A 22,409-nucleotide genomic window follows, 5' to 3' on the forward strand; every position below is an offset into this window, starting at 1 on the left:
CCTACATTTATCAATAGTTATATTTGTCTAATTTTAGCCGCAATTTACGCACGTAGCTCAGCTGATGTCACGCGTGAGTAAGCACGCCTGCGAAATCCAAAACAGAGCGCTTGGCGTCTTTCGTCAGCGCATTAAGAACACATCGTTGTGCGCTTTTCTGCCTAAACGTAGAGGAAACTCTTAAGCGCGATGCATTTAAGAGTAATAGCTGGCTGTTGAGTAGCAACGCGCAGGATATGTTGCATACTGGTGGCAGCGGAATTGGCCAATGGCTTTAATTGCTGCACACGTAGAGCTTATGGACGATCGAACCCTTTTTTTGATAGTTGGCAGTTTTTGTGTAATGCTGACTTTTTTTCGGTGCTGGTTTTTGCCACCGACTTTGGATGATTATTATATTTATTGCCATACAATGAATGATAAGCGCTGGTCTAGAAACCTAACCTTAATAAAACGAGTTGTCAAAGTTGAATTGAAATAAAGGAAGTCATAAATATATAGGGATCAATATAATAATAATACTTGACCCACCCAAACGCTTACTCTCCCCCTAACCAAATATTGTTAGCAATATAACCCCGGACGAAAATGTGGTAGTTTTGTAGACCAGTGCCACATATATAAATTATTTTTTTCTAATTTTGAGTTGATGTACTTGATGTTTTATGGCTCAGAAATAAATATATTGTGTTGGAAACAATTTTTTGAATGAATATTTCATATTGGGGCATCAGAGAGAATTTACACCACAATCAAGGATAGTTTTGGTAAGCATACATTTGTAAGTCTGTCAATAAAAAAAACAGTATAGACTTTCTTGTCTCAGTCAAAATCAGTCACTATAGGTTCTAGTTTTTAAAAGAGAAATATATTTCGCCAATAAATTTATAAAAAAAATATAATATATTTCTCTTTTATAAACTAGAACCTATAGTGACTGATTTTGACTGAGATAAGAAAGTCTATACTTTTTTGCTACCATTCGAAGTCATTGTCGTCACTTACGTGCATTAGGGCGAGGAGATATCTTCTTTTTCAAATATTCGGTTTGCATCTGTCAATAAATATATTAATTTACCTATATATATAGGCATGAAAAAAAATAATATTGTTTTTTTCAAATGGTATATGCTTAAATAAAGTAAAATCAATTTGCTTTTTTTAATTTTATGACTAAAGAGTAAATCATGGGTTGCTGTGGAGGTGAAAATGACCACTCTGAAGATGAACCCCATGGTAAGTTGAAATTATAGCCTTTTTTATTTTTATGTAACATATTGTAATTAGTTTATAGCATGGACTTTTTTCAATTTATATAAATTTGTAAGACTTAAGTTAACTACAAAATAATTGGCTTTGTTTTTTGTGATTTTATTTAAGTGTGACAGAATTTGTTTTGATGGTAGGTACTCAATAAATTATTTATGTCACTAATGTATCTGATGTTTGTACATAACCTAAGCCTGAACACCTTGCCTGTTCAGCTAAATTATTGATATATAACTGACTAATTTGTGTTGTGCTATACCAATGTATGGTTAACAATTTAGTAAATTCCCTCATATTGTGGCATGTATCATGTGTTTTGTGGGCCATGGTTTAAGATAAAATAAACGTTTGAGTCATCATAATGTTCACAAATTGTTTTATAGAATAATAATTTTTCTGGTGTGTGTTATTCAGACTCATAATGCTGTAGAGAGCCAAACTAAAGAATGCTTTTGTTGATGCATCACAAAAGGATATTATGCCATTTCCTTTGCAGAAATTCTAATTACTGTGTTTTATAATGATTTTTTAAATAATAATTATTTAAGTGAAGCACTATGGCAATGCCAAGGCCTCTGTTGCTGTCATGATTCAAAGTGGTGACTTTTTCTGTTGGTTTGTGAAAAACAAAACTTTTCCACGGATTCAAATCGCTCTTCCTGTTATTCTCAGTAATCTCGTAACACAAATATGTACGTTGGTGCATTTTGTTTGCACAGTTGACGTCAATAGTCAGGGATCAGACTATGAGCAAAGCTTGGTTGCTTGCATAGTGGAAGGAATGGACCCATAAACCGACACTAAAATGCCAAAAAATCGAACCAAAAAAATTTTAAAAATGTAAATTTTGTTTTAATATATATTTTTACATTGCTAAGGCTTAAGAACAGTTTCTAAATTGTGAATATTTATTCTCTGCCATGACAACGTAATTCTTTTTTTTCGTTGTTCCTTTTTAAACTTTTTTCTCTCTTTTGGTAACGATAAAACATATTCAATGAACAGAATCTTTATGCAAACAGACCTTAATTTAGATTTTTAAGAATTGATATCAATGCTGAAAGAAATTGCTCTTCCTGAAATAAAACATTCACACTTTTTATTTTGATTATAATAGAAGAGTAGGCCAAGTCAAAGTCATTAAACAGAAAGCAACTTTTAACTAGTTGTTAAAAATCAACACTTTGGTTGAATTGAACTCTGTGCCAGTTGAACAATATAAGTACAAATAAAATATCATAGTTTTAAATATTATACTACTGTTAGTTTGCACAAGGGGTAAAACGTCTATGTAGACCAGTGGTCGACAAACTGTGGGCCGTGGCTTAAATGAGGGCCTTTAAGGTGTTTTTAGTGTACCATGAGTTATTTTTCAATAGTTCAGTTTCATCATGTAGTTGTGGGTCGCATAATAGTCGTACAGGCATACATTCTTTGTACTGTATTTTAAAGGTGTCACTCATAAATTCGTTACGTATATGGTTTATAATTAAACCGTGACTGATTAGTCGTTGGTTTATTGTAAGCCGTGGCTCGTATACTATCCAGCTGGTACTTGCGTTTGTGTAGACAGGCGAATTACTGGAAGAACACAATACTGCAGAGAAATATTGTTTGAATGTCAAAAGGTGTTGTGTGTGCCTAAGATTTTTTATCTATCACATGGCCTCCAGGCCATGCCCATGTAAAATATATTTTTAGCAAGTTTAACTATAAAAATGCATTTTTTTAACTTTTTTTTTAAATGCCGTTATTTTAAGCAATATTAAAATCTATTTTTTATGTGCCTCATACGAGGTATCGTTTTAACTAAAGTTTTGCCAGTTTAAAACAAACCTCTGTTACATAATTTTTGAAATTTGCATGCCCCTAACCTGGACAAAAATCTGGGCCGTGACGCAAAAGTTTGTCGACCACTGATGTAGACCAAACAGTGACCCCGGGTATGTGATTTGTTCTTCCCAAAGCAACAAAGCTTTGTCTAAATATAAATGACTGAGCATGTGAGCCTGTGTATGAACTAATTTGCCAGGGCGAGGAGTTTTCGAAACCCTCATTGAACGGCATAGCGAATGGGATTTTCAGTATTTGCCAGAATCCTTGTTTGCGAAGCAAAGCAATAATGCTGGAGAGCCCTCAAAGCCCCTTGTCCCGTGTCAGTTCTCCCGCTCTATTGAGTACACACAGCCAATGCGTCACAGCCTGGCGAATGGCCTATGTGACTTCGCGCGACAACCGGACAGCAAAAACAAGTGACGTTTTATCGAAGCCGACCGTTGCAATAACAGAGAACAGAACGGTTGCTGACGTCAGGCGTTTTTTTTGTCCATAAATGCTCAGCACCTTTTTGCAATCCATTTCCCAGTAGTCGTTACCTTGCCTGTTGTGCTGTCCGCTATTTTGACATTTCCCGGTTTCGACATTTTTTTTATCATCATCATGATATTATACCTCCTTTTAATCCTGAAGTCACAGTTTTATTTGAGCGGCCATATTAATTTTTTAGTCTTGTTAATCGTTTGATGGACAAAATACCAAATAGCTATAAAATATTTAGAGAAACATATTAGAGTAGACTGAAAAATTATTCTAAACCAGGGGTTCTTCAATATTTTTAACGCGGAGATGATGTCATTTACGGTCCAACAAATGTGAAAAAATGAAATAAAGTCAAAATGTATTTAAGGAGAAGGCGTCAAAGCAATTAAGTCAACTAATTTCCTTGTTAGAATATTTTAGATTTTTTAAAATTATACACCATAATGTCAGTTAGGAATTCATTGCCCCCCCTAGAACTAGTCCACGTACCCAAAGCGGTTTACGGACCCCAGTTTAAAAATGCCTGTTCTAAACTAATATTATTGTATCAACGAAAAATCAGAGTGACATCAATTAATTCTTATCACTCATAAATTCTTACGTATCTGGTTTATAATTAAACCGTGACTGATTAGTCGTTGGTTTATTGTAAGCCGCTTTGTGGCTCGTATCCTATCCAGCTGGTGTTTGTGTAGACAGGCGAATTACTGGAAGAACACAATACTGCAGAGAAATATTGTTTGAATGTCTAAACCGCGGTTTCAAATCGAACAGCTGCTCAAAACTCGTTAAAATGTAACGCAGGAGCTATCCTGTCTTGTTTGAAACAAATCCATTGAGACGATTTCAGGTCGGTTTGAAAGATAAAAGTGTACGTGACAAAGTGGTATGGAGTGTAGTATTTGCTGAACAAAACGATCTGCACCGCTGATGTGTTGTTGCTTACGTAAGCAATGTGTGTGGCTCAAATTCGTAGGAAATTATGCTTACCGCCCACGTTCCATTTTGTACTCCCTGTTTCAATGCGAAGGTGTATTTTACAGCGCTGCTGACTTTAAAACTCAGTCCAATAAACCGCTTGTTTTTTTCCCATTTGATTTAGTGAATAAACCGTGTCAGTTTTGTGCTAAGGTAAATAGATAACCAAGTAAATCATCAGGTGTCATTGTCTTTTTCTGTCAAACCCATCTTAAACCACCAGTTTAACTCATGCTTGCACCACGCACTTCCTGCAGGCCTATTCCCTGGCCAAAGTTTAGCCAAACCTTTCAGCACCATCTTTAAAACATGAACGATTGCAAAATGCTACCGACCTGCTTTTAAGGCAGGCCATTCAGGGACCAATCACGTATCTTGTTGAGCACACAGGATGGGCGAATCCCCGCAAACGCGCCAGCATCGCTAAGAATGCGCCGGTTGTATATACAAAGCTATATCTTGGTTTTACAAATTTAATCTCCCGTTTTTGTTCCACTATGAGCATGCAGAGGAAGGCCCAAGGCAAGATGCCTGTTTATTATGACATTACAGTCCTGCACATAGACGAAAAGTATACAGTAGAGTTGCAATATTAGGCTGTTGGTTTTTCACCTATAAATTACATTTAAAGCATTAAACATTATAACTAACCTCTAAGAAAGCTTTTTTTTATGCTGTTTGAAGACACCCGGTGGCCCTCAAAGGGCGCTGTTTAATAAACTCTGGGCTGACATATGGCATATTTTGATCACTTAGTTGTTTTTATTATCGACTCTGTCTTTAAAACTTCCGAATTCCGCAATACATTCCTTTTAAACTTGCATCCAATAACTTTTAAACTTTGCATCCAATAAGCTATATTTTAAACTTTGCATCCAATAAGCTATTGGACTGAAAAAAAAACTTACTTTGCTTTAAGTAAGTTTATACATTTTGGGATTTGTCACATTTTTTAATTGTTTACCGGGTAATATTTATCATATCTTGGTGATTTGAATAACAAGTTGATATGACCTAGTTCTGACGCCTGAAATCGTCATTCTTACAAAGTGAAGAAAGCGTTTTTTAATGATCGGTTATGCAGATTAAAATTGAAACAGAAAGTTCACAGTTTACCCGATTGGAAATAAATAGGAACATAAATCAGAAAAAAAACAATGACAAGGTGACTTTACAAAACAAAAATTCGAAGAAAAAGCTATCAGACGACCCGCTATAGTACACAGCGAAATTAGTAGATATTGACAAAAATCGCAAGTTGACTGTTTCGAACTGGGCATAAAAAAAAAAAGCGGAACTCGATTTACAAATGTACACGGAAACTAGCGCTGTTTGCGCAGTGGATAAACAAGTTTACTACAAGCCAACAATGTTAGATCTGTTCCAGCAACTCGAGGGTGGGCTTCTTGACCTCGTCCATGTACGCCTTCTGGTATTCTTCCTTGAGGATAAGCTGCTTCTCAATCTCCTTGTCAATCACCTCCTGTTTCTCGGCCTGGCGTCTCAGACGCTCCTGGACCTGGTCCTCGCCCTCTTCCATTTCCTGACGCACCAGATCCCGGCCGTAGAAGACGGTCAGCTCGTTTTTCTCCTCGTTGTTGAAGCGCGCCCAGAAGTAGACGCTCAGCCGCTCGCCGCTGCCGTGCTTCACCACGAAATCGAGAAAGTCGCGAAAGCGCCGGTCGTCCTTGTCCTCGGCGGCCACGCGCATGCGCACGCCCTTGACCACGTTGATGACCTTGATGATCTCCTCCTCGTTGCCGCCCTCCACCGACAGGCCGGCGTAGGCCTCGACCGCGAAGGTCTTGTCGTCGTGCGCGTCGATGTCAATCTGCTTGGGCTTAAAGGGAAGCTTCTGCTCTTCGGTCTCGGCGTGTTTGTTGTGCTTGTGCTTGGCCGGAAGTTTTGCCGGGGTGGCGATCACGCTTCCCGGACAGTTGTGGCGGTGGTTTTCGCTCCAGTCTTCACTCTGGTGGTAAAAACAAGGCAGTTTTATCGTTTGCTTTTATTTTTATCTTGTTGAAAATGCAGTTCGACTAGACCAGTGATTCTTGAACTGTGTGCCTCGCTGGATTTGTTTAGTGTGCAGCGAGATTTTTTGTATTAATAAAAAACATATCTAATGCTTTCTTGTATTAAAGATGATTAAATTTATAAACTTTATTACATTCATTAAAATTCATCAATTTTTTCATCAGAAATTTCGATGGACTACATTTATTCCATCGGAATGCTAACTGACAATTCTGTTCTGTACTTACAGAAGTATATATACGCTTGACAGACCGTTTCGGTACCTTCAAAAACACCAACCCTTGTAGTTGTACACGCATACCTGGCACTGTTGGTTGCAGTAGAACGTCACATAGCATCCAGCGCAGCGCTTGGCCTTCTTAAGGGCCGAGGCGCCGCACTTGGCGCAGCGGGCCGCCTGCCGCTCCTGACGCAGCGTGAACGAACGCAGGCAAGTGTGGATCAGGCGTCGCGTCTTGTCGTCGTCGGCGAAGTCGTAGGCCGTACGCCCGTCTCTCATGGCGGCACGCGGATCTGCTCCGTGTATTACCAGGGCTCGCATCGCAGAGCGGTTGCCGCTGGCTGTGGCCAGGTGGAAGGGTGTGGCGGTGGAGTAGGCGCGCTTGTTCACGTCGGCACCACGCTCGATCAGGTTCAGCAGGTGCTTCTTGTCGATGCCTTTTCTGCAAAAGGACGGGGAACAGAAGTTACAGGACTAACAATGGTATTTGCTTTGTGTCAAAGGGGATCCGAAATCGGTTTTTCAAATGACTTTGCTACTGAATACGAGTAAGGCCGATAAACGGAAATCGCAGTAGGGGAGCTTTGCCGTGACGATATTTTACAAAGCAGTACAACCCGCTTTACACAAAACAGTTGTATCCTATTGACATTATTGCTTGCTTTTTTTTCTTTCAACAAAAGGACTTCGGTCGCATTCAGCTCGCGTTGATATATTTATAATTTCTCCTATGTTTTGTTGTTATGATTTCCCGTTTATTCTTGAAGATAAATCATGATATTTTTGTATCCAAAAATGACATTGAAACCCCGTAGTCGAATTATACTGTGAACGGCCTGAAGACAATTGTGTCATATCTAATTAAAAAGCAGTTATCTGATTTCATTGTGAACGTTGTAAAAAAAAAAAAATGCTTTACACCAGGGGTCACTTAACTACAGCTTGTGGGATAGATCCGTCCACGGCTCCACGGCATTTCCTTAATTGTGAATTAAGACATAGTAGATTTGAAATGTTGTCAAATTTTTAAGTTCAACCACAATTTATCAAGGCTCACTACAGTTTTTAATAATCAAGTTAGTAAAGTTCGACAGAAAATTGTTTATCCGGCCCGCGAACTTTCGGCCTTACAGTCATCCCGTCCTTTCTGAAAAACATTTGATTACCCTTGCTTCAGACCAATAGTCGCAACTCGCCTTTAAATATTTACCTGCACGCGACCATCAGGGGCGTGAAGCCTTCCAGCAGTGTGGGGCTCTCCAGCATGGCGTCCCAGTGTAGAAGGCGCTGATAACCTAGCTCGTTTTGGCTTCCCACCATCCAGTGCAGAGGGGATCTCCCGTACGGGTCCTGCTCGTCCACCGTCCTGTGGATGCGCGTCTCGTCCTTGTAGTTGTCCAGGAAATTATCCATTACGGCCCTTGAAAAAAAAATTGACTCCTTTGCCGCCCGGCATTTCGATTTCGTTGCGTTGTGAAAAGACGCCGTTGACTAATAGCGTAAGGGTATAAGACTATTTGAAGAAACAACCAAGCTCATTAGATTGTGTTTTGTGACACATACTTCTGGTCGCCAGCAGACAAAATGCAATGTTTTTCTTTTTGATAGACACTGTGGAAGTACAACGTACCACGTTCGCACATTATGGCATAGGTACAGTGTTTAAAGTAGCAAACGTTGAATAATTTGTTTGCAGTAATGGAATCTTTGTAAGCGTTAATAATTAGCATGTACCTTAATCTTGCATTGATAAATAACTTAAAGGTAATATAATTTTAACTTTAGGTCGAATTAGGACCGTGTTTGCCCTTTTTACAGTTTGTTTTGTTTAAATTTCGTATTTTCTTAGGTTTTAAATGTATTAAACACACAAAATTCTTGGAAAACAACATGGTGAAGTAATCCAAAACTGGCAGCACCTTTGTGTGTAACACTTTCGCGTCAGCCAAATTCGTTTGAGTAACCTGCTAAAATCGTTAAGAAAGTTTGGCAACACGAAATTCCAATGCGGGTGTAACGTGTAACTATTAATAGTCGCAGGCGAATTTGCGGCTTTGGACAAATGTTGCAATTAGTTGTTAACCAAAAAAATGGGCATAAAGCAACTATAGTTTACCGAATGTCACTTACCTCATTAACGGGTTAGTCTGTTGCGACGCCATGGAAGTCAGCTGGGTGATGTGTGGCTTATACTGCGGGTCCAACGGGTTGTAGTTATCCAGACCGTCCAAAATGTTTTCGGTCTTAAAGTTCTCCGACTCTCTTTTCCGTTTGAAATCGTACAGGCCGCCATAGCTGGGGTTCGGGTATAGGTCATAGTAGGTGGTCATTTTGTGCAAGATTAAATCGGTCCTAGCTGTAAAGATTGCTTGTGTTGGCCATTTATGGAACGGTGTTCTGTAAATTGGCGTTGATAAGTTTCGGTTTGATTTTTTTCCCTAATAGTTGAAAAAAGTTAGTTGACTTTTTACCGTTCGGGTATTCAACAAATTACCGCTGCCAGGCTGTTCCTAAGTTGCTTTCGACAGTAATTCAATACATAAATACTCAGACAGGCAGGCGGCCGCCATATTGAATCAGACGGCTATAATTTACCGTGTCAACTGCGAACTGCTGTCCTCATGTTTTACACATTTTAGTCCAGTTTCAGGTTTCATAGCCAAGAAACTTTTGTCATAGGTAATAATTATACTTTTTTGACTTTGAAAAGTCATTTGTAATACTGTATTTGACCTTTTTCGTTACTGAGCAACTAAAACCTGTACTGCCCAGCAAAACGCTCAACGATTGTTTGTTGGTGCGCAATGGACCGTGGCGTGCTCTCTCGTGCACATAACGTTTTTCTCGCATAGAATAGTTACGCACCCTGAATATTGCGATGGTCGATTGCGAGTGAGCCGCGTTTACTGAATACGCGTTCCAATTGGATAGTTGTAGGTTTTTCAGTTGTATGTCTAGTCGTTAAAAAATAACAACCTATTCTAGGCTGTTAAATGGTTTCCTAATTTTATTCGATGTATGTTGACCAAATGATTGGTTGTTAAGAGCAGACTTGGACAACTAGATTTATTTTAGCTTTTTAAAATTAGATTAGAATTAAAATTAGAGCATTTCACTTTTTTCAAATTAGATTAGAATTAGAATTAGATTATTTTGAGTTTTCTCAAATTAGATTAGAATTAGAATTACCGAATTCCTTAAAAAACGAATTTGAACTTAAATTACATTTTATTATTCACAATCAATTACATTTAAATCGAGTAGTACTTTAATAGGAATGTACATGTCAATTATGTGTGTGCTAATTTTTAAGCATTTAAGCATAGCATATGACTTTAGTCCGTGAAAATTACGTGTCAACTAAAGAGTTTAAATTCAAATTATTTGTTTTCACCAAGAGACTAAAAATGTCGTTGGACAAAGTAGCATTTTTGGTAAAATCCGAATTAGATTAGAACTAGAATTAGAACACACAAGCAATTGGCAAATTAGATTAAGATTAGAATTAGCCGCATTTTGCTCTAATTCATTGAATTAGAAAACTAGAATTATCTAGTAGTCCAAGTCTGGTTAAGAGTGCGCGATTCATGCTTGATGAGCCCCAAGCAATTTACAGTCATGAGGTATTTTAGTTTAGATGGAAGTGAGAATTAAACGCAACCTATCGTTTTATTGATACCCAGGCATAGGCAGCTTGTGGAGCGCTAAGTTTTGCTTGTTAATTGTTGTTGTTTAGTGCAAAGCCAACAAAATCTATAAATATGTTTTGCTCGATAGAAGTACAAGTTATTGCAGAAAGCCAGAAACTATATCGCGAGGCAAAATGAAAAGCAGGCTGCGTTTAGTTGACAGATCACGATTTTTATTACAAACTTTAATCAATTACGTTTTGACGAAAGCTCGACATGCATCCTATTCGGAAGGGAAACTTCAAGCAACAGAGTGTCATGTTTTGATAAAGGGAAGCTGTTAAACAACAAAATATACGTTCCAAAATTGAAAGTATTACGCTGTTGACGCCTTTATTCAAGTGTTTATTCGCGTCGCTTCAAAATATTTGCAAATTTTTTGTCGGTGCTACTTGTCCGAAGAACCTTTTTTTTGAACAGGTAAAAAAATAGGTTCAAATCCTGAGGTAAAAATAGGTTCAGACATTTGTTTAAACTGGGGCTTTAGTTTTACTAAGCTTCAGTTGTTCTCTCGAGTGCCCCTTTAACTGCCTAGGAAATGTAGCGGTAGGTAGTAATAAAGCTCTTAGTTACACCATCGTCCAGTGCCACTCCATTAGCATGGCACTATTCTCAGTCTTTCAGCGATCCGCCCGACTAAGCTTGAACTGCGCAATTTGTTTGCTAGTCAGTGGAGGAGGTTTAAGGACTGCAGTATGTTGTTGTTTTGGGAATTTTGTGTATATACGTGGTAATGTTTGTTTTTATATTTCCGTTTAAGGTTATGTTTTATGTACGGTAACTATCAATGGCAGTTTTTAGTTTAACTTTTAGTCCTAACATAAACCTAAACATTGACAAATTTTGTTATTTAGTACAGTATACATATTAGTTGGATTGTACAGCATAGAACCATGGCCGCTATGTTAAGTTAACAAAAGGCATCTAGTTTTGTCCGAACTGTTATCACCCGAACAACAGAAAGTTGCAGTGGCTTACGTGCTGTAAGTCACGCAAAATAGAAATATTTAGTCAGTAGTCCGACATTATAGTTGTTATCAGAAATGACAGAATACTCTCTTTTACTGGCACTGGTAGTTTAAAAAAACGTTTTTTGTTAGTTTTGTCTAACTTAAGATTTAGATAAAGTCATTCAAATACACATGTCAATTAAACTGATGGCCCAATTAGCAGCTAGTTGAGATTTATTCATTGCTATTTTGTAAAACATCCTTAAATAAAAGCATTCCGACATATAACTAAACAACGTTGCATGTTTTGTGATTGTTTATTTGGTTAGGAGTAACGAAGGTTTCACACTGTTTCTCCGTACCAGTTCAGTCGGCAAAACATATGATTGGGTGTTGTTCGAAAGGGAACATTCACTAGAACTCCCATTGTTGTCGAACAAAGGGCCAAGACAATGTCAGGCGCTTTGAAGCCTTTTGTGTCGGTTGCTGTGTACGTTTGGTTTACTGCCAGCCGGTCATACGACACACCTTATTACGGCATCCATTTTTATTCGTTTACGTTGCGCAAAAAATATGACTGACTGCAATAGCTGTTTTTTGGGATGCGCTCACCAAGCACGTCATCGAACTCCCATTTATTTCTAGTTTCACCAGATTTCTAGGTTCAACTGTGGATAAAATTATTCGATCAACAAAGGAAATGAAACCTTTTTAACGCTAATAATGAGCACAGTAAAGGCCGATGGCGCAATATAGTACGTGTAGTATACTTACTGCACTATACGCAAAAATATTACATACCCTATTTTAAGAAAAGCCTTACTTGAAGTGATCAAAAACATGCAACGATTTTGAGTACAATATTTTATTTTTTTTAATTAAAACCAGTAACACGTTGACGTTATATTAATCAAAAACACCTAATTGTAATTATTAACCAAGAAGAAGGCGATTTGAATTGGTTGCCGAAACGTTGGTTAACAACTGCAAATTAGCAGAGAAGATGTTTTTCATTATTATTATTATGTCTGGTAGCAACAGTTTTTATACGTTAACCTGAACGTTGTACTTTCATTGCGACGAACAACGTAGCAAATTGAAAATCGCATTGACCAAGGCAGTTTATATATAGGGCACACAAATATTCTATTGTGTGTAAGCTATTCTGTTGTGAAAGCTTTTTGAAAGTCCTTGCGGTGCAGTGTTGGTCAAATTGCCGTTAGGCACGCCTGGTTGGGCGACAAATAGTCGCCGATTTTGGGTCGCCAACTTTCTGGAAATTTCAAAGTTCGCCTTTTGGGCTTAAGGTTAGATAGGGTTTCTAATATTGCTGTAATGGTTGCGAAAGATGTTACTTGATCTGAGTAGACTTGTGATGATGGGAAAAATCTTGCAAAAAGCCACTATTTAAGACCACTTTATGTTCTCCACCCAGTTTTGACCCAGTCCTTTACAGCTGGACAAAAACGTTTGTCAGCTACTTCCAATCATTGAATGAATGAGCGGAAAATGGCCAAAATACACATATGATACACATATCAAGGTTCTAAGTTTTAATCCAATATGCCGCATAAAGTAGAAGTGTGAACCGTTTAATTTTATTATAAGCACCACTCTTTTTTCTATTTGTTACAACCGTAGTTTGATTTTTTTTCAAAAAAATACAACCTGTTTATTCAGCTTTCGAGATTTCGAAAATTACAAGATTTCTTCAGAGCAAGCTTATTCTTTTGATTAACTATACCAGTCTGAGCTATGCCATTCAGAGACTTGTTTAGTTAGCGGAGGACGCGAGAGCATAATTTGATCGCTTTTATTTGTGAAATTTCTGTTCACGGGGCTCGTGCAGTAAAAACGTTTTGTGACTTTCGCAGAGCTTAACGCTAAACGCGATCTACTGAAAACTCTATAAATATCGCATAGTAACTGATTTAAGACTGCTGGATACAGCATGGGAGGATGCTGCTGTGGAAAGTCAAAGTCGGGAGAGCACGGTAACGACTATTCTGGTTTTCTGTTTTCTATAAGTCAGTGGTGTTTTGTTTGCCAAAAAACAAAGATTTTAAAATCACGAACAAAGAGAGGGAAGAAGTGCGTTTATTGTTTCAAGTCTGATTGCTAAATAGTGTGAAAATCTTATATATGATCGTTTAAATGTCGCGTTTTTTATTTTATTTTTATCTAAATAATAACTTTGTTTTAGTGATTTTTTAATAAAGTTATACAGATCAAGGTAAAAAGTTAATTTGAACACCACAATAGCACTGTTTGTTTTTACTATCAATGTTGCAATGTATTATAGTTATGTATACAGCGACTCCTGAATTATATACGACCGAAAAACCCAATAAATCAACTTACTGGCCATACTTTTTTGTTTTTCGCTTTTAAAAGTGCCTTTAGCACGGGGAAGGTGTAAACTTTTTTGCTTGATATCATCATGTTTGCCCCTCTTTGTAATAGCGCGCAATAGGACCGTTTTATTGACGTTTTACCAGACGTGGGAAATGATCGCAAGAGCTTAAACTACCGAACGCAGTGCGTTTTATGGCGCACAACTTTGTTCCTACATGTGACGAAAATATTTTATTGCAGGTTATTGTGTAGCGAATTACAGTGACGCAATTCAGTCCGTAACAGATCAAACATCACGTTTGGCCAAAAAACAATCGATGTGAAGTTTCGGATTTCGTTGAACCAGCTATGTGTTTCCTCCGAGCGACCCCCACTAACTCTTTCAGCGTTCTAAAAATACAACAGCCCGCTGACGCGCGGCGTCGTGTTTAACTAAGATGCCCTATTATGTTGCTCGGTCCCGTGACTTGCACTTGGAAATCGCCTCTCTTCACACCTACCGCTGGTAACATGTACCAGACGTGCTCTACGCGGTTGCAAAAGGACTATTTTGTGTCAAGTCGGGACACGTTCATGTTAAAAAGTGTGTTTTTGTCGCTAATGGGCGAGGTCGCTAGAACGCTTATTATAGTTGTAACGTCAGAATTTATTGATTACTTTAGTAATGCGCCAGAAACCCCACTTTTCGCACAAACCAATATGGAAACACCATCTAGATCAGGACTTGCTGAACTTTTGGTCCACCCCCTTTAATTTATTGGAATTTTGGGCCAACCTTTTTTTTTAGTTGAATAAATAGTGCAATCACTATAGGCCTAGACGCAACGCGTGTGTAAAATTCACGAAGTAATACTGACGACCCCTAAAACACATTGCGCGACCCCCAGTTTAAAAAGCCCTGATCAAGATTATAAATTGTTTCTTTGAAACAAGTTTTAAAATACAGTATCAATCGGTAAAGTCTTCCCAAGTTAGCACGGCTTTTAACGCAATTACGTTAAAGATAGATGCTACAATGCACTGTCACATAACTAGACATTCAAAGAGTGTCCGAAATAGCAAGCAAACACGTTGCGTTGCCGTAATACAGACTCGCTCTGTTTGTGGCGACCGAATTACGGAACAAAAGCCCGAGCCATTGGAATTACAGCCCCTGTTGATTCATCCTTCTCGACTAAGGCTTTTGTGCTTTTCTGTAGTCACGCCCTGTGCACCTATAGCTTAAACACTGGGCAAAGGAAAGGGGACTTTCAAGGTTGATCTGCGTCACGGATCTTTTTCGGTTTCATTGCCTTTTGTGGGACTTTTCGTTTTTTTTATTGCGCAAAAATGACTTTAGGATTGATGGAGCGTCTTTGGGCCAATTTGATTTTCATATTTCCAATGGTAAACAGTCTAGCTACACACTAAATCTGAATTAATTGTTATGGTCGAAAAGCTTGTTCGCAAGTTATGTTCACCTGGATATAAAAGTAATTAAATGCTCTGAGAACAATAATCGTACAACAGTTCCTACTTGTCGAATTAGAGCTTCTGCAAAACATTAAACTGTTTTGAACGTTACATCATTCGTTAACATTGAAAAATGGTATGTTACCGATATATTATTTGAACTCCACGTTGTAAAAGGAAGTAAAAAGTACATCTTTTAGAAGTTATACATCAATATTAGAGGCACCTTAATATATGTTTAAATGTCTTTTTAACGTAATTCATTGACATAGTGATCCTTAACAAACCACCATAACAATTCTGATGCAGCATAAATAGTGTTTTGCTGCTCTTCTGTTGCGATTTATTGACACGATACCCATAAAAGCACCAACAATCCAATAAAATCAACTGTTACCTCCCCCTTGTAAAAAGTGCTCTTGGAAAAAAAGTACAGCCTATATGTTGTTTAAACACCCTTTATATGGGCCATAAAAACGATAGAAAAAAAGTTGTGCTGAAAAGCGAATTGCACTAATTGTTCTATTTGTGCAAAAAATTCTTAATTTTTTTCGCAGGTAAGGCCAAGGAGTTCGATCCTGATTTTAACGGACCGATCAAGAACAGATCTTGCACCGACATCCTTTGCTGTCTTCTCTTTTTCGTCTTTATTCTCGGCTACATCGTCATCGGAATATTCGGTAAGTTTTTAAAACATTAACCATGCTTAGGTACACTATGCAGGGATCTGTAATGTAAATTGATAACGAATTGCAAAGCCAAAAAGGTCGAGTAGATCGACATGTGACTAAAGACGATACAGTACAAGCTCGTATCGAAACGTCTTAACAATCAAGATGATGTCGATCTACTCGACCTTTTGGCTTTAATTCATTATCAACCATGCTTTAAAATCACAGTTTTCCAATCTTGAAGTCAAAACATTTGTGAAAACCGAAATACTTAAACAAACACTTCAATTTTACAGAATACCTAAAGGGCCCGCAACTATTTCATTAAACTATAAATCCTAGTTAAAATGATAGACTTTGGAGACCGCTTTAGAAGATTAAGAGACCGCGTACTTCGTGTGTATGTTAATTTGTGCAGGTATTTGTGTCCAGTAGTCTAAAGTCAAACTTTGTAACTTGTAAGGCATTTTATTAGCGTACCAATGACCCGGTAGTATAGCTTGGACATAAATAAAAGCGCATTTTTGAAAAAGTGATTTTAAACTAACAAGGGTCCTATTTACCGACCTGGTTAGATTTACTAAACTGGATAAAAAAAATAACGCGCGAAACAGCTGAGCAGGGTGTAATTGTTGTAATTGTTCAGCCACAAGCTTTAAAGTTTTTCATTGGCAGTCGGACTGATTGCACAACTTCATTTAACAACTGTTTGAGATTACGTAATTGTTTCTGCCGCGCATGGTTTTTCGTGACGCAGGTGGTACAACCGGAATTTGTGATTGCGTCACAACTTGTATTTTTAACACTCTACAAGTGGTTGCCTAACGGTGGGTGCGTAATTACCGGTCAACAAGGTTTAGTGTGATTGTAAGTCTGTTTATTTGTTGCAACGTCAAAACAGTCACATATTACCTATTTGGAATGCACAACAAATCGTGGTTTTATCCAATGGTTGTGTTGGGAACACACAATAAAGACGTACGATGCAACGATATCTAAAGCAGAAAAATCTATAATACCATAGTGTTAAAACCAATGACTTAATAAAGTCAAATGCGCAGTAATATCCACGACAGAATAAAACCTAAACCTGTCCAAATATGTCCTAAATTCATCGGAATAAAGTCTAAATGAACGAAATAACACGTAAATCTGTATAGGGTGAGGGTATAGGACGATTATTAGGTATCAGTCCTATTTTGATCTTAATGTTATTTTAACTTCGGTTTTATGGCCAGAGTTTGTGTTAAAAGAATACCTGTTGTGTTAAATTTTATAAAAAAATTCATCTTTTAATTTTAAGTCGTAAATTCATCCAAGTAATAGTCGCACACCGAAAACATTAACAACGTTTTTCTTTCAATATTTGGCGTAACAACAGTTAAATATTATTTTAGATAATTGGTATTTTCGTAAAAAGTTATCTAAATTAAGCATGATTTTTAACAGCCTGGCTAAACGGAGACCCTATAATCCTGCTTTACCCAACTGACAACCAAGGAAGGATTTGTGGAGTTGACTACATCGACCTTAACCTAAAGTAAGTTTTTTTCAACTAACAAATCATGTGGTAATTGTTGTTCAAGTACTGTTTTTTACCATCCATTCCGTAATAGGGAGGAGCGACGTTGTTTTTAGTATAGTTGTTGGTAAAAAGTTGTATAAAAGTTTAACAAGAGTCCTAAATGTAAAACCAACCCTTGTCTGTCGGGAACGTGAAACGTATGACGCTTCGAAACGCCAGATGTGCTTATATACCCAAGTAATTTTAACCCAAAGTTTTTCGTCCCTGGCAAGTTGTTTGAACAGCCGATTTACCGTTGCGCGCTCCGATAGGCACTGGTTCGTCGTAAAATCACAATGATGAAGCATTCGACTCCACTAATGTGTATAGAACCAACTATTTTATCTCACTCGGAATACATGCGTGTCACCAGTAAGAGGTTGCTGACCAGAACAACACTTTTAATGTTTTTTGCCGGTTTAAAGTTACTCAAACAACACTCTAGATCCGAAAGCATAAATTCTTGATGTCGCTGTTATTATTAAAATTAATATTAGTATAATCACAACATAACCGACGCCTATTGACTGTGAGAATTTGGAACCTAACACAAGCTTTTTGCTCGTCATATTTTTAAGCATAAAGTAAGTTGTCGCCGTTATTATCAAAATTAATATTAGTATAATCACAACATAACCGACGCCTATTGACAGTGAGAATTTGGAACCTAACACAAGCTTTTTGCTCGTCATATTTTTAAGCATAAAGTAAGTTGTCGCCGTTATTATCAAAATTAAATTAGTATACTCACAACATAACCGACGCTTATTGACTGTGAGAATTTGGAACCTAACACAAGCTTTTTGCTCGTCATATTTTTAAGCATAAAGTAAGTTGTCGCCGTTATTATCAAAATTAATATTAGTATAATCACAACATAACCGACGCTTATTGACTGTGAGAATTTGGAACCTAACACAAGCTTTTTGCTCGTCATATTTTTAAGCATAAAGTAAGTTGTCGCCGTTATTATCAAAATTAATATTAGTATAATCACAACATAACCGACGCTTATTGACTGTGAGAATTTGGAACCTAACGCAAGCTTTTTTCTTGTCTTTTTTCACACGCAGATCGAAAAATAACCTGTTCTACTTCGACATTACGAAATGCGCAAGCCCGGCCACACTTCTGAAATTGCAATGTCCGACTACGCAGGTAAGCTGTATTAACTTTATGCTTTATTGCCAACTAAAAATTGGTTGCAAGTGAAAGCTGTTAGTCTTGCGTCCATAAAGTGAGACTTGACGGATTGGTCACCTTTTCCTGTATTTGCAACTATTAATTTGGACGAAACACGTATCTTACGTCAACACGTATAGAAAAATCGAATTTCCCAAGAGGTTAGCGTTAGTAAAGCTTGGTTTTATTCGGTTTTAACATTGAGGCTTTTGATTTTAACGCTGTTGGTTTGCCTCGTTTTATAGGCAATTTAATATAGCGAAAGCGTTTTTTACGGTTTCGGGCGTCCGTCCTGAGTAAGAGTTTTTATTCACAACCTCATTTAACAGTGACAAAATGGTTATAAACTATTTAAATTTCAGGAACAATTCTCCACTTAGCATACTAGGTACATCTAGAATGAGGATAGGGTGGCCATAATTCCATTATTTTTGTTCACTATATCTTAACCTATATCCAACAAATACAGAGTATTGGTCAGTGGTTCTCAACCGAGGTGATATTTCTAACGCCTATCTTGCCAAGAGGTATTTTAAATTCCAATTTTGCTCTATTAGTGAGCTTCTTGATACAATATTTAGTACGATTGGAATGCAGCAAATCAAGAAGGTTTTTTCAACCTTGTGTACAGTTCACGTTCGCTGTTTCGATTTCGTTTATAACCACGTTACAGTAAACCTCTTCGCGAAAACCCTATAGTCAACGTTTTATAATTTATGTTGAGTGCGGAAAGCCAAAAAAAGCTTAGGTAACACTGGTATAGGCCAACTGTTTCGTTGGTAGCTTTTTTGAAGCCACCTATAGTATATCTTACTGGTTCTCAACCGGGGTGCCGCAGCACCCTTGGGTGCCATTTCTAATGCTTAATGGTGCCGAGAGATATTTGAGAATCTTTACGAATCTGATTTTTGCTCAACTGTTACAACTTTTTGTGTAAGATTAGAGCGGAATAAATCCAATTATAAACTTCCTACGTTGTGTAGAGTTGATGTGTGTTGTTTCATTTCCGTTTATTGTGATATTCTAGTGCAGGGTGGTCCAAGGTTGACTGCATCGCGGCCCACAATATTTCTTGCATATTCTTTGCGGGCCACCTAAAGTGTTACATGCGTGCCAGGAGCCGATCAATAATTTTCGTTTGGTCGGGGCATGAATTGTTTAAAGATGACGCCACAAAGCATCGACAAAAAGTAACGTCTAGAGCCCACAAAAGTCAATAAAGTTAAAATTTTTAAGGACCTCGTCTGTCCACGAATCAAAGAATAAAGTTGTTTTCAGCACCTAGGGGACTGTTTCTAAGAAGTTTATAGGTAAAAATAAAGTTAAAATTTACAATAAAGTTAAATTTTTTTAATAAAGTCAAAATTTGTCAAATTATGGCTTTTGACAAAGTTTTTGTGTTTCTTGAGAGTAATTTTTGTAAAAATCGTCGTGAAAGCATTGTAAATCAGGAACTGCGCCACAATTAAACCATATGAACCTATAAAAGCGGGAAATATGTCACAATGCCCACTTGAATCAGCAGTAACTTTTATCGCAAATTGATCATTTTTTTTTATTTATTGTTAAGTATTTAAATAATTCTTATAAAACACTTCATCTTGATAAACGTGGTCTTTTCGAAGATCAACAGTTTGGATTTTAGGAATAGCCTACTGACATTCGGTAATACAAAAATGCCTAAGCAGTAAGCTATCTAAATCCATCGCCCAAAAAAACGACACACTTTTCATATTCCATAGGCTAAAACACCTTGACTTTGCGACAAAATATTATGTTTGGGTAACTGGCATCAATTCAAAGAAGAACTGTGGCCTCTACAAACAAGCAATTTCGTTAGGCTAAAATACAAAATAAAATTTGATAAAAATAAAGTTAAAATTTTTTTTTTTTAGGGTTAAAATAAAAATGGCCCTAGTAACGTCGAAAAACACATAGGCTCTCGAAATTTTCTACTACCGTCTCCTCTAACTTGTGAGCAAATGAAATCGAATAATTATTATGAGACTGGCAAAATGGTGCGCGCAAAGCGCGAAAAACTAGATCAATTTGGCTGAAAGTTTTCAACTAGATCAATTTGGCTGAAAAGACATCATGAAACGGTCCGATCGTTAGCCTTTAGTCATGGTAAAAACAAAAATTCTCAGAAGCGCGATATATTTTATTGTTTATTTACTTTAAAGTAGCAAAAATAGTAATTTATCTGGGGCTTTTTATATTATGTTTATATTAAAAAGACGGAAAACAAAATGCCAGTATATAATTATTTAGGTTTGCAAAAAGCCTTTTTAGAAAGTTGCATATAGAACGTACTGCGACTTTCAAACTGGTCTAACACATATCAAAAATTAGGTGTTCTTACCACCCCCTGGACACGAATTTGATGAGCGATAGTAAACTGGTTTATTTAACGGTGTATAGCCGAAAAAATGTAATCATAGACAAACAATTGCAGTATGCTTGCTGATCTTAAGTTATTTTAGTTTCTTTGATTAAACCCTCAACTGTGCGCATTACAATAATGAATTTAACAGTGCTTCGCGGGCCACGAACAATGATGTCGCGGGCCACATCTGGCCCGCCGGCCTGGGTTTGGACCACCCTGTTCTAGTGAATTACCTACGGAAAAAAATTGTAGGGGTGCCGCAATCTATTTATTATTTCTGATGGGTGTCGCTAGCCATAAAAGGCTGAGAAACACTGGTATATCTCTTCACAACTTCAACCATTGGTTCGCTGAGTGGCGGCGGAACCAGTTTTTACCTTGTTTTTTGACGATATTCGTTCGATGCAGATCTGCGTTCAGACGTGCCCTGCCGAGAACTGGGCCTACTTCCCCGACATCGCCAAGTTTGAAGCGGCCAAAGCTGCCAACCTGAACGCAGTCAACACGAGTGCACAACGGGAGGCTATCGCCCTGTCAGCCGAGACCACCTTCTATCTGAACTTCACCAAGTACATCTGCTCCTATGGCTACAACGTGCGCGCGGAGTGGGTTAACAACAGCAGAGTGAGTAAATCCTTACGCAACACACACAAAAATATTTATTATAGTAATCAATGTGTTTTTTCGGTGAGTTATCTTATCTAAGAAGTTTCTCGATTGGACTTTTTTGTACTTTTATAGATGAACAAAAAGTAAATTTATAACGGGGAATGACAACCTTTTAGTGACAGTAAACCGCATTGTACGTATTTTGTCGGTGGTGGTTTAACTCATTTTGTTTAAATGTGGTCCATGTAGATTTGAAAAATTTAAATTTAGTTACTTGACGTGCTCCCCCCTGAATCTGTATCTTAGTTGGTAAAGCGACGTTCCCAGTATTCCAGGAGGTTGTAAGTTCGAACCTCACCACATGCTGGTTATTTTCTAGCCTGGCCTTTCTTGCACTATAATCCTGAATATATGCTGACTGATTACGGTAGGACTTTTCGAAGGCATCCGGTGGACTATATAATGCGTGCCGTTGGCCAGTACGCCTCCCTATATGGGATTGTGCGCCTCCAGAGAGGCATTACACAGAATGCCCTTTATGTATATGTACGTTTCAGTTAGTTAGCGAAATTCGAAAATGCGAAATAATATAAGAATAGTACGTCCAATAAACAAGTTGGTTTGTATGTTTAAATTAATATTGGATCACTAACATATCCACATGAAACTTTAAAAATCAGTTACGCAGGAATAAATGGCCATTAGGGATAAATAAAACCATTTCGGGAAGT

The 22,409-nt window shown here is 37.6% G+C and overlaps 2 protein-coding genes across 3 annotated transcripts in view; one reads left to right on the forward strand and one right to left on the reverse strand.

Annotated features, from left to right (window-relative positions):
* The first annotated feature begins 663 nt into the window (after positions 1-663).
* LOC146132119 (choline transporter-like protein 2) overlaps positions 664-22,409 on the forward strand; it is a 49,280-nt gene continuing 27,534 nt past the window's right edge. The window contains exons 1-6 of one of the 2 annotated variants that reach the window (XM_083397941.1): positions 664-767; positions 1,180-1,236; positions 15,824-15,946; positions 17,387-17,477; positions 18,575-18,659; positions 21,478-21,693. In XM_083397941.1, the coding sequence (XP_083254067.1) occupies positions 1,188-1,236; positions 15,824-15,946; positions 17,387-17,477; positions 18,575-18,659; positions 21,478-21,693 (564 nt within the window). In that variant the 5' untranslated portion in view covers positions 664-767; positions 1,180-1,187. Of the gene's footprint in view, positions 768-1,179; positions 1,237-13,302; positions 13,454-15,823; positions 15,947-17,386; positions 17,478-18,574; positions 18,660-21,477; positions 21,694-22,409 lie in introns of those variants that run through there. The other variant, XM_083397942.1, reaches the window with a different exon arrangement.
* LOC146132120 (uncharacterized) lies at positions 5,617-9,499 on the reverse strand. Its single transcript, XM_083397943.1, has 4 exons — positions 8,951-9,499; positions 8,031-8,240; positions 6,902-7,262; positions 5,617-6,535 (listed from the first exon to the last, which is right to left on the reverse strand). The coding sequence occupies exons 1-4, from the start codon at positions 9,148-9,150 to the stop codon at positions 5,939-5,941; spliced, it is 1,368 nt and encodes a 455-aa protein (XP_083254069.1). The 5' UTR covers positions 9,151-9,499; the 3' UTR covers positions 5,617-5,938.

Source organism: Ascidiella aspersa, chromosome 9, assembly GCF_963924565.1.
Source record: "Ascidiella aspersa chromosome 9, kaAscAspe10.2, whole genome shotgun sequence".
Lineage (NCBI taxonomy): Eukaryota > Metazoa > Chordata > Ascidiacea > Phlebobranchia > Ascidiidae > Ascidiella > Ascidiella aspersa.

Coding starts and splice junctions, on each gene's coding strand:
- LOC146132120 (XM_083397943.1), bottom strand. CDS start 9,150: ATGACCACCTACTATGACCTATACCCGAACCCCAGCTATGGCGGCCTG. Junction 8,241..8,950: donor CAGACTAACCCGTTAATGAG/GTAAGTGACATT, acceptor TTTTTTTTCAAG/GGCCGTAATGGATAATTTCC. Junction 6,536..6,901: donor ACTGCAACCAACAGTGCCAG/GTATGCGTGTAC, acceptor TTTTACCACCAG/AGTGAAGACTGGAGCGAAAA.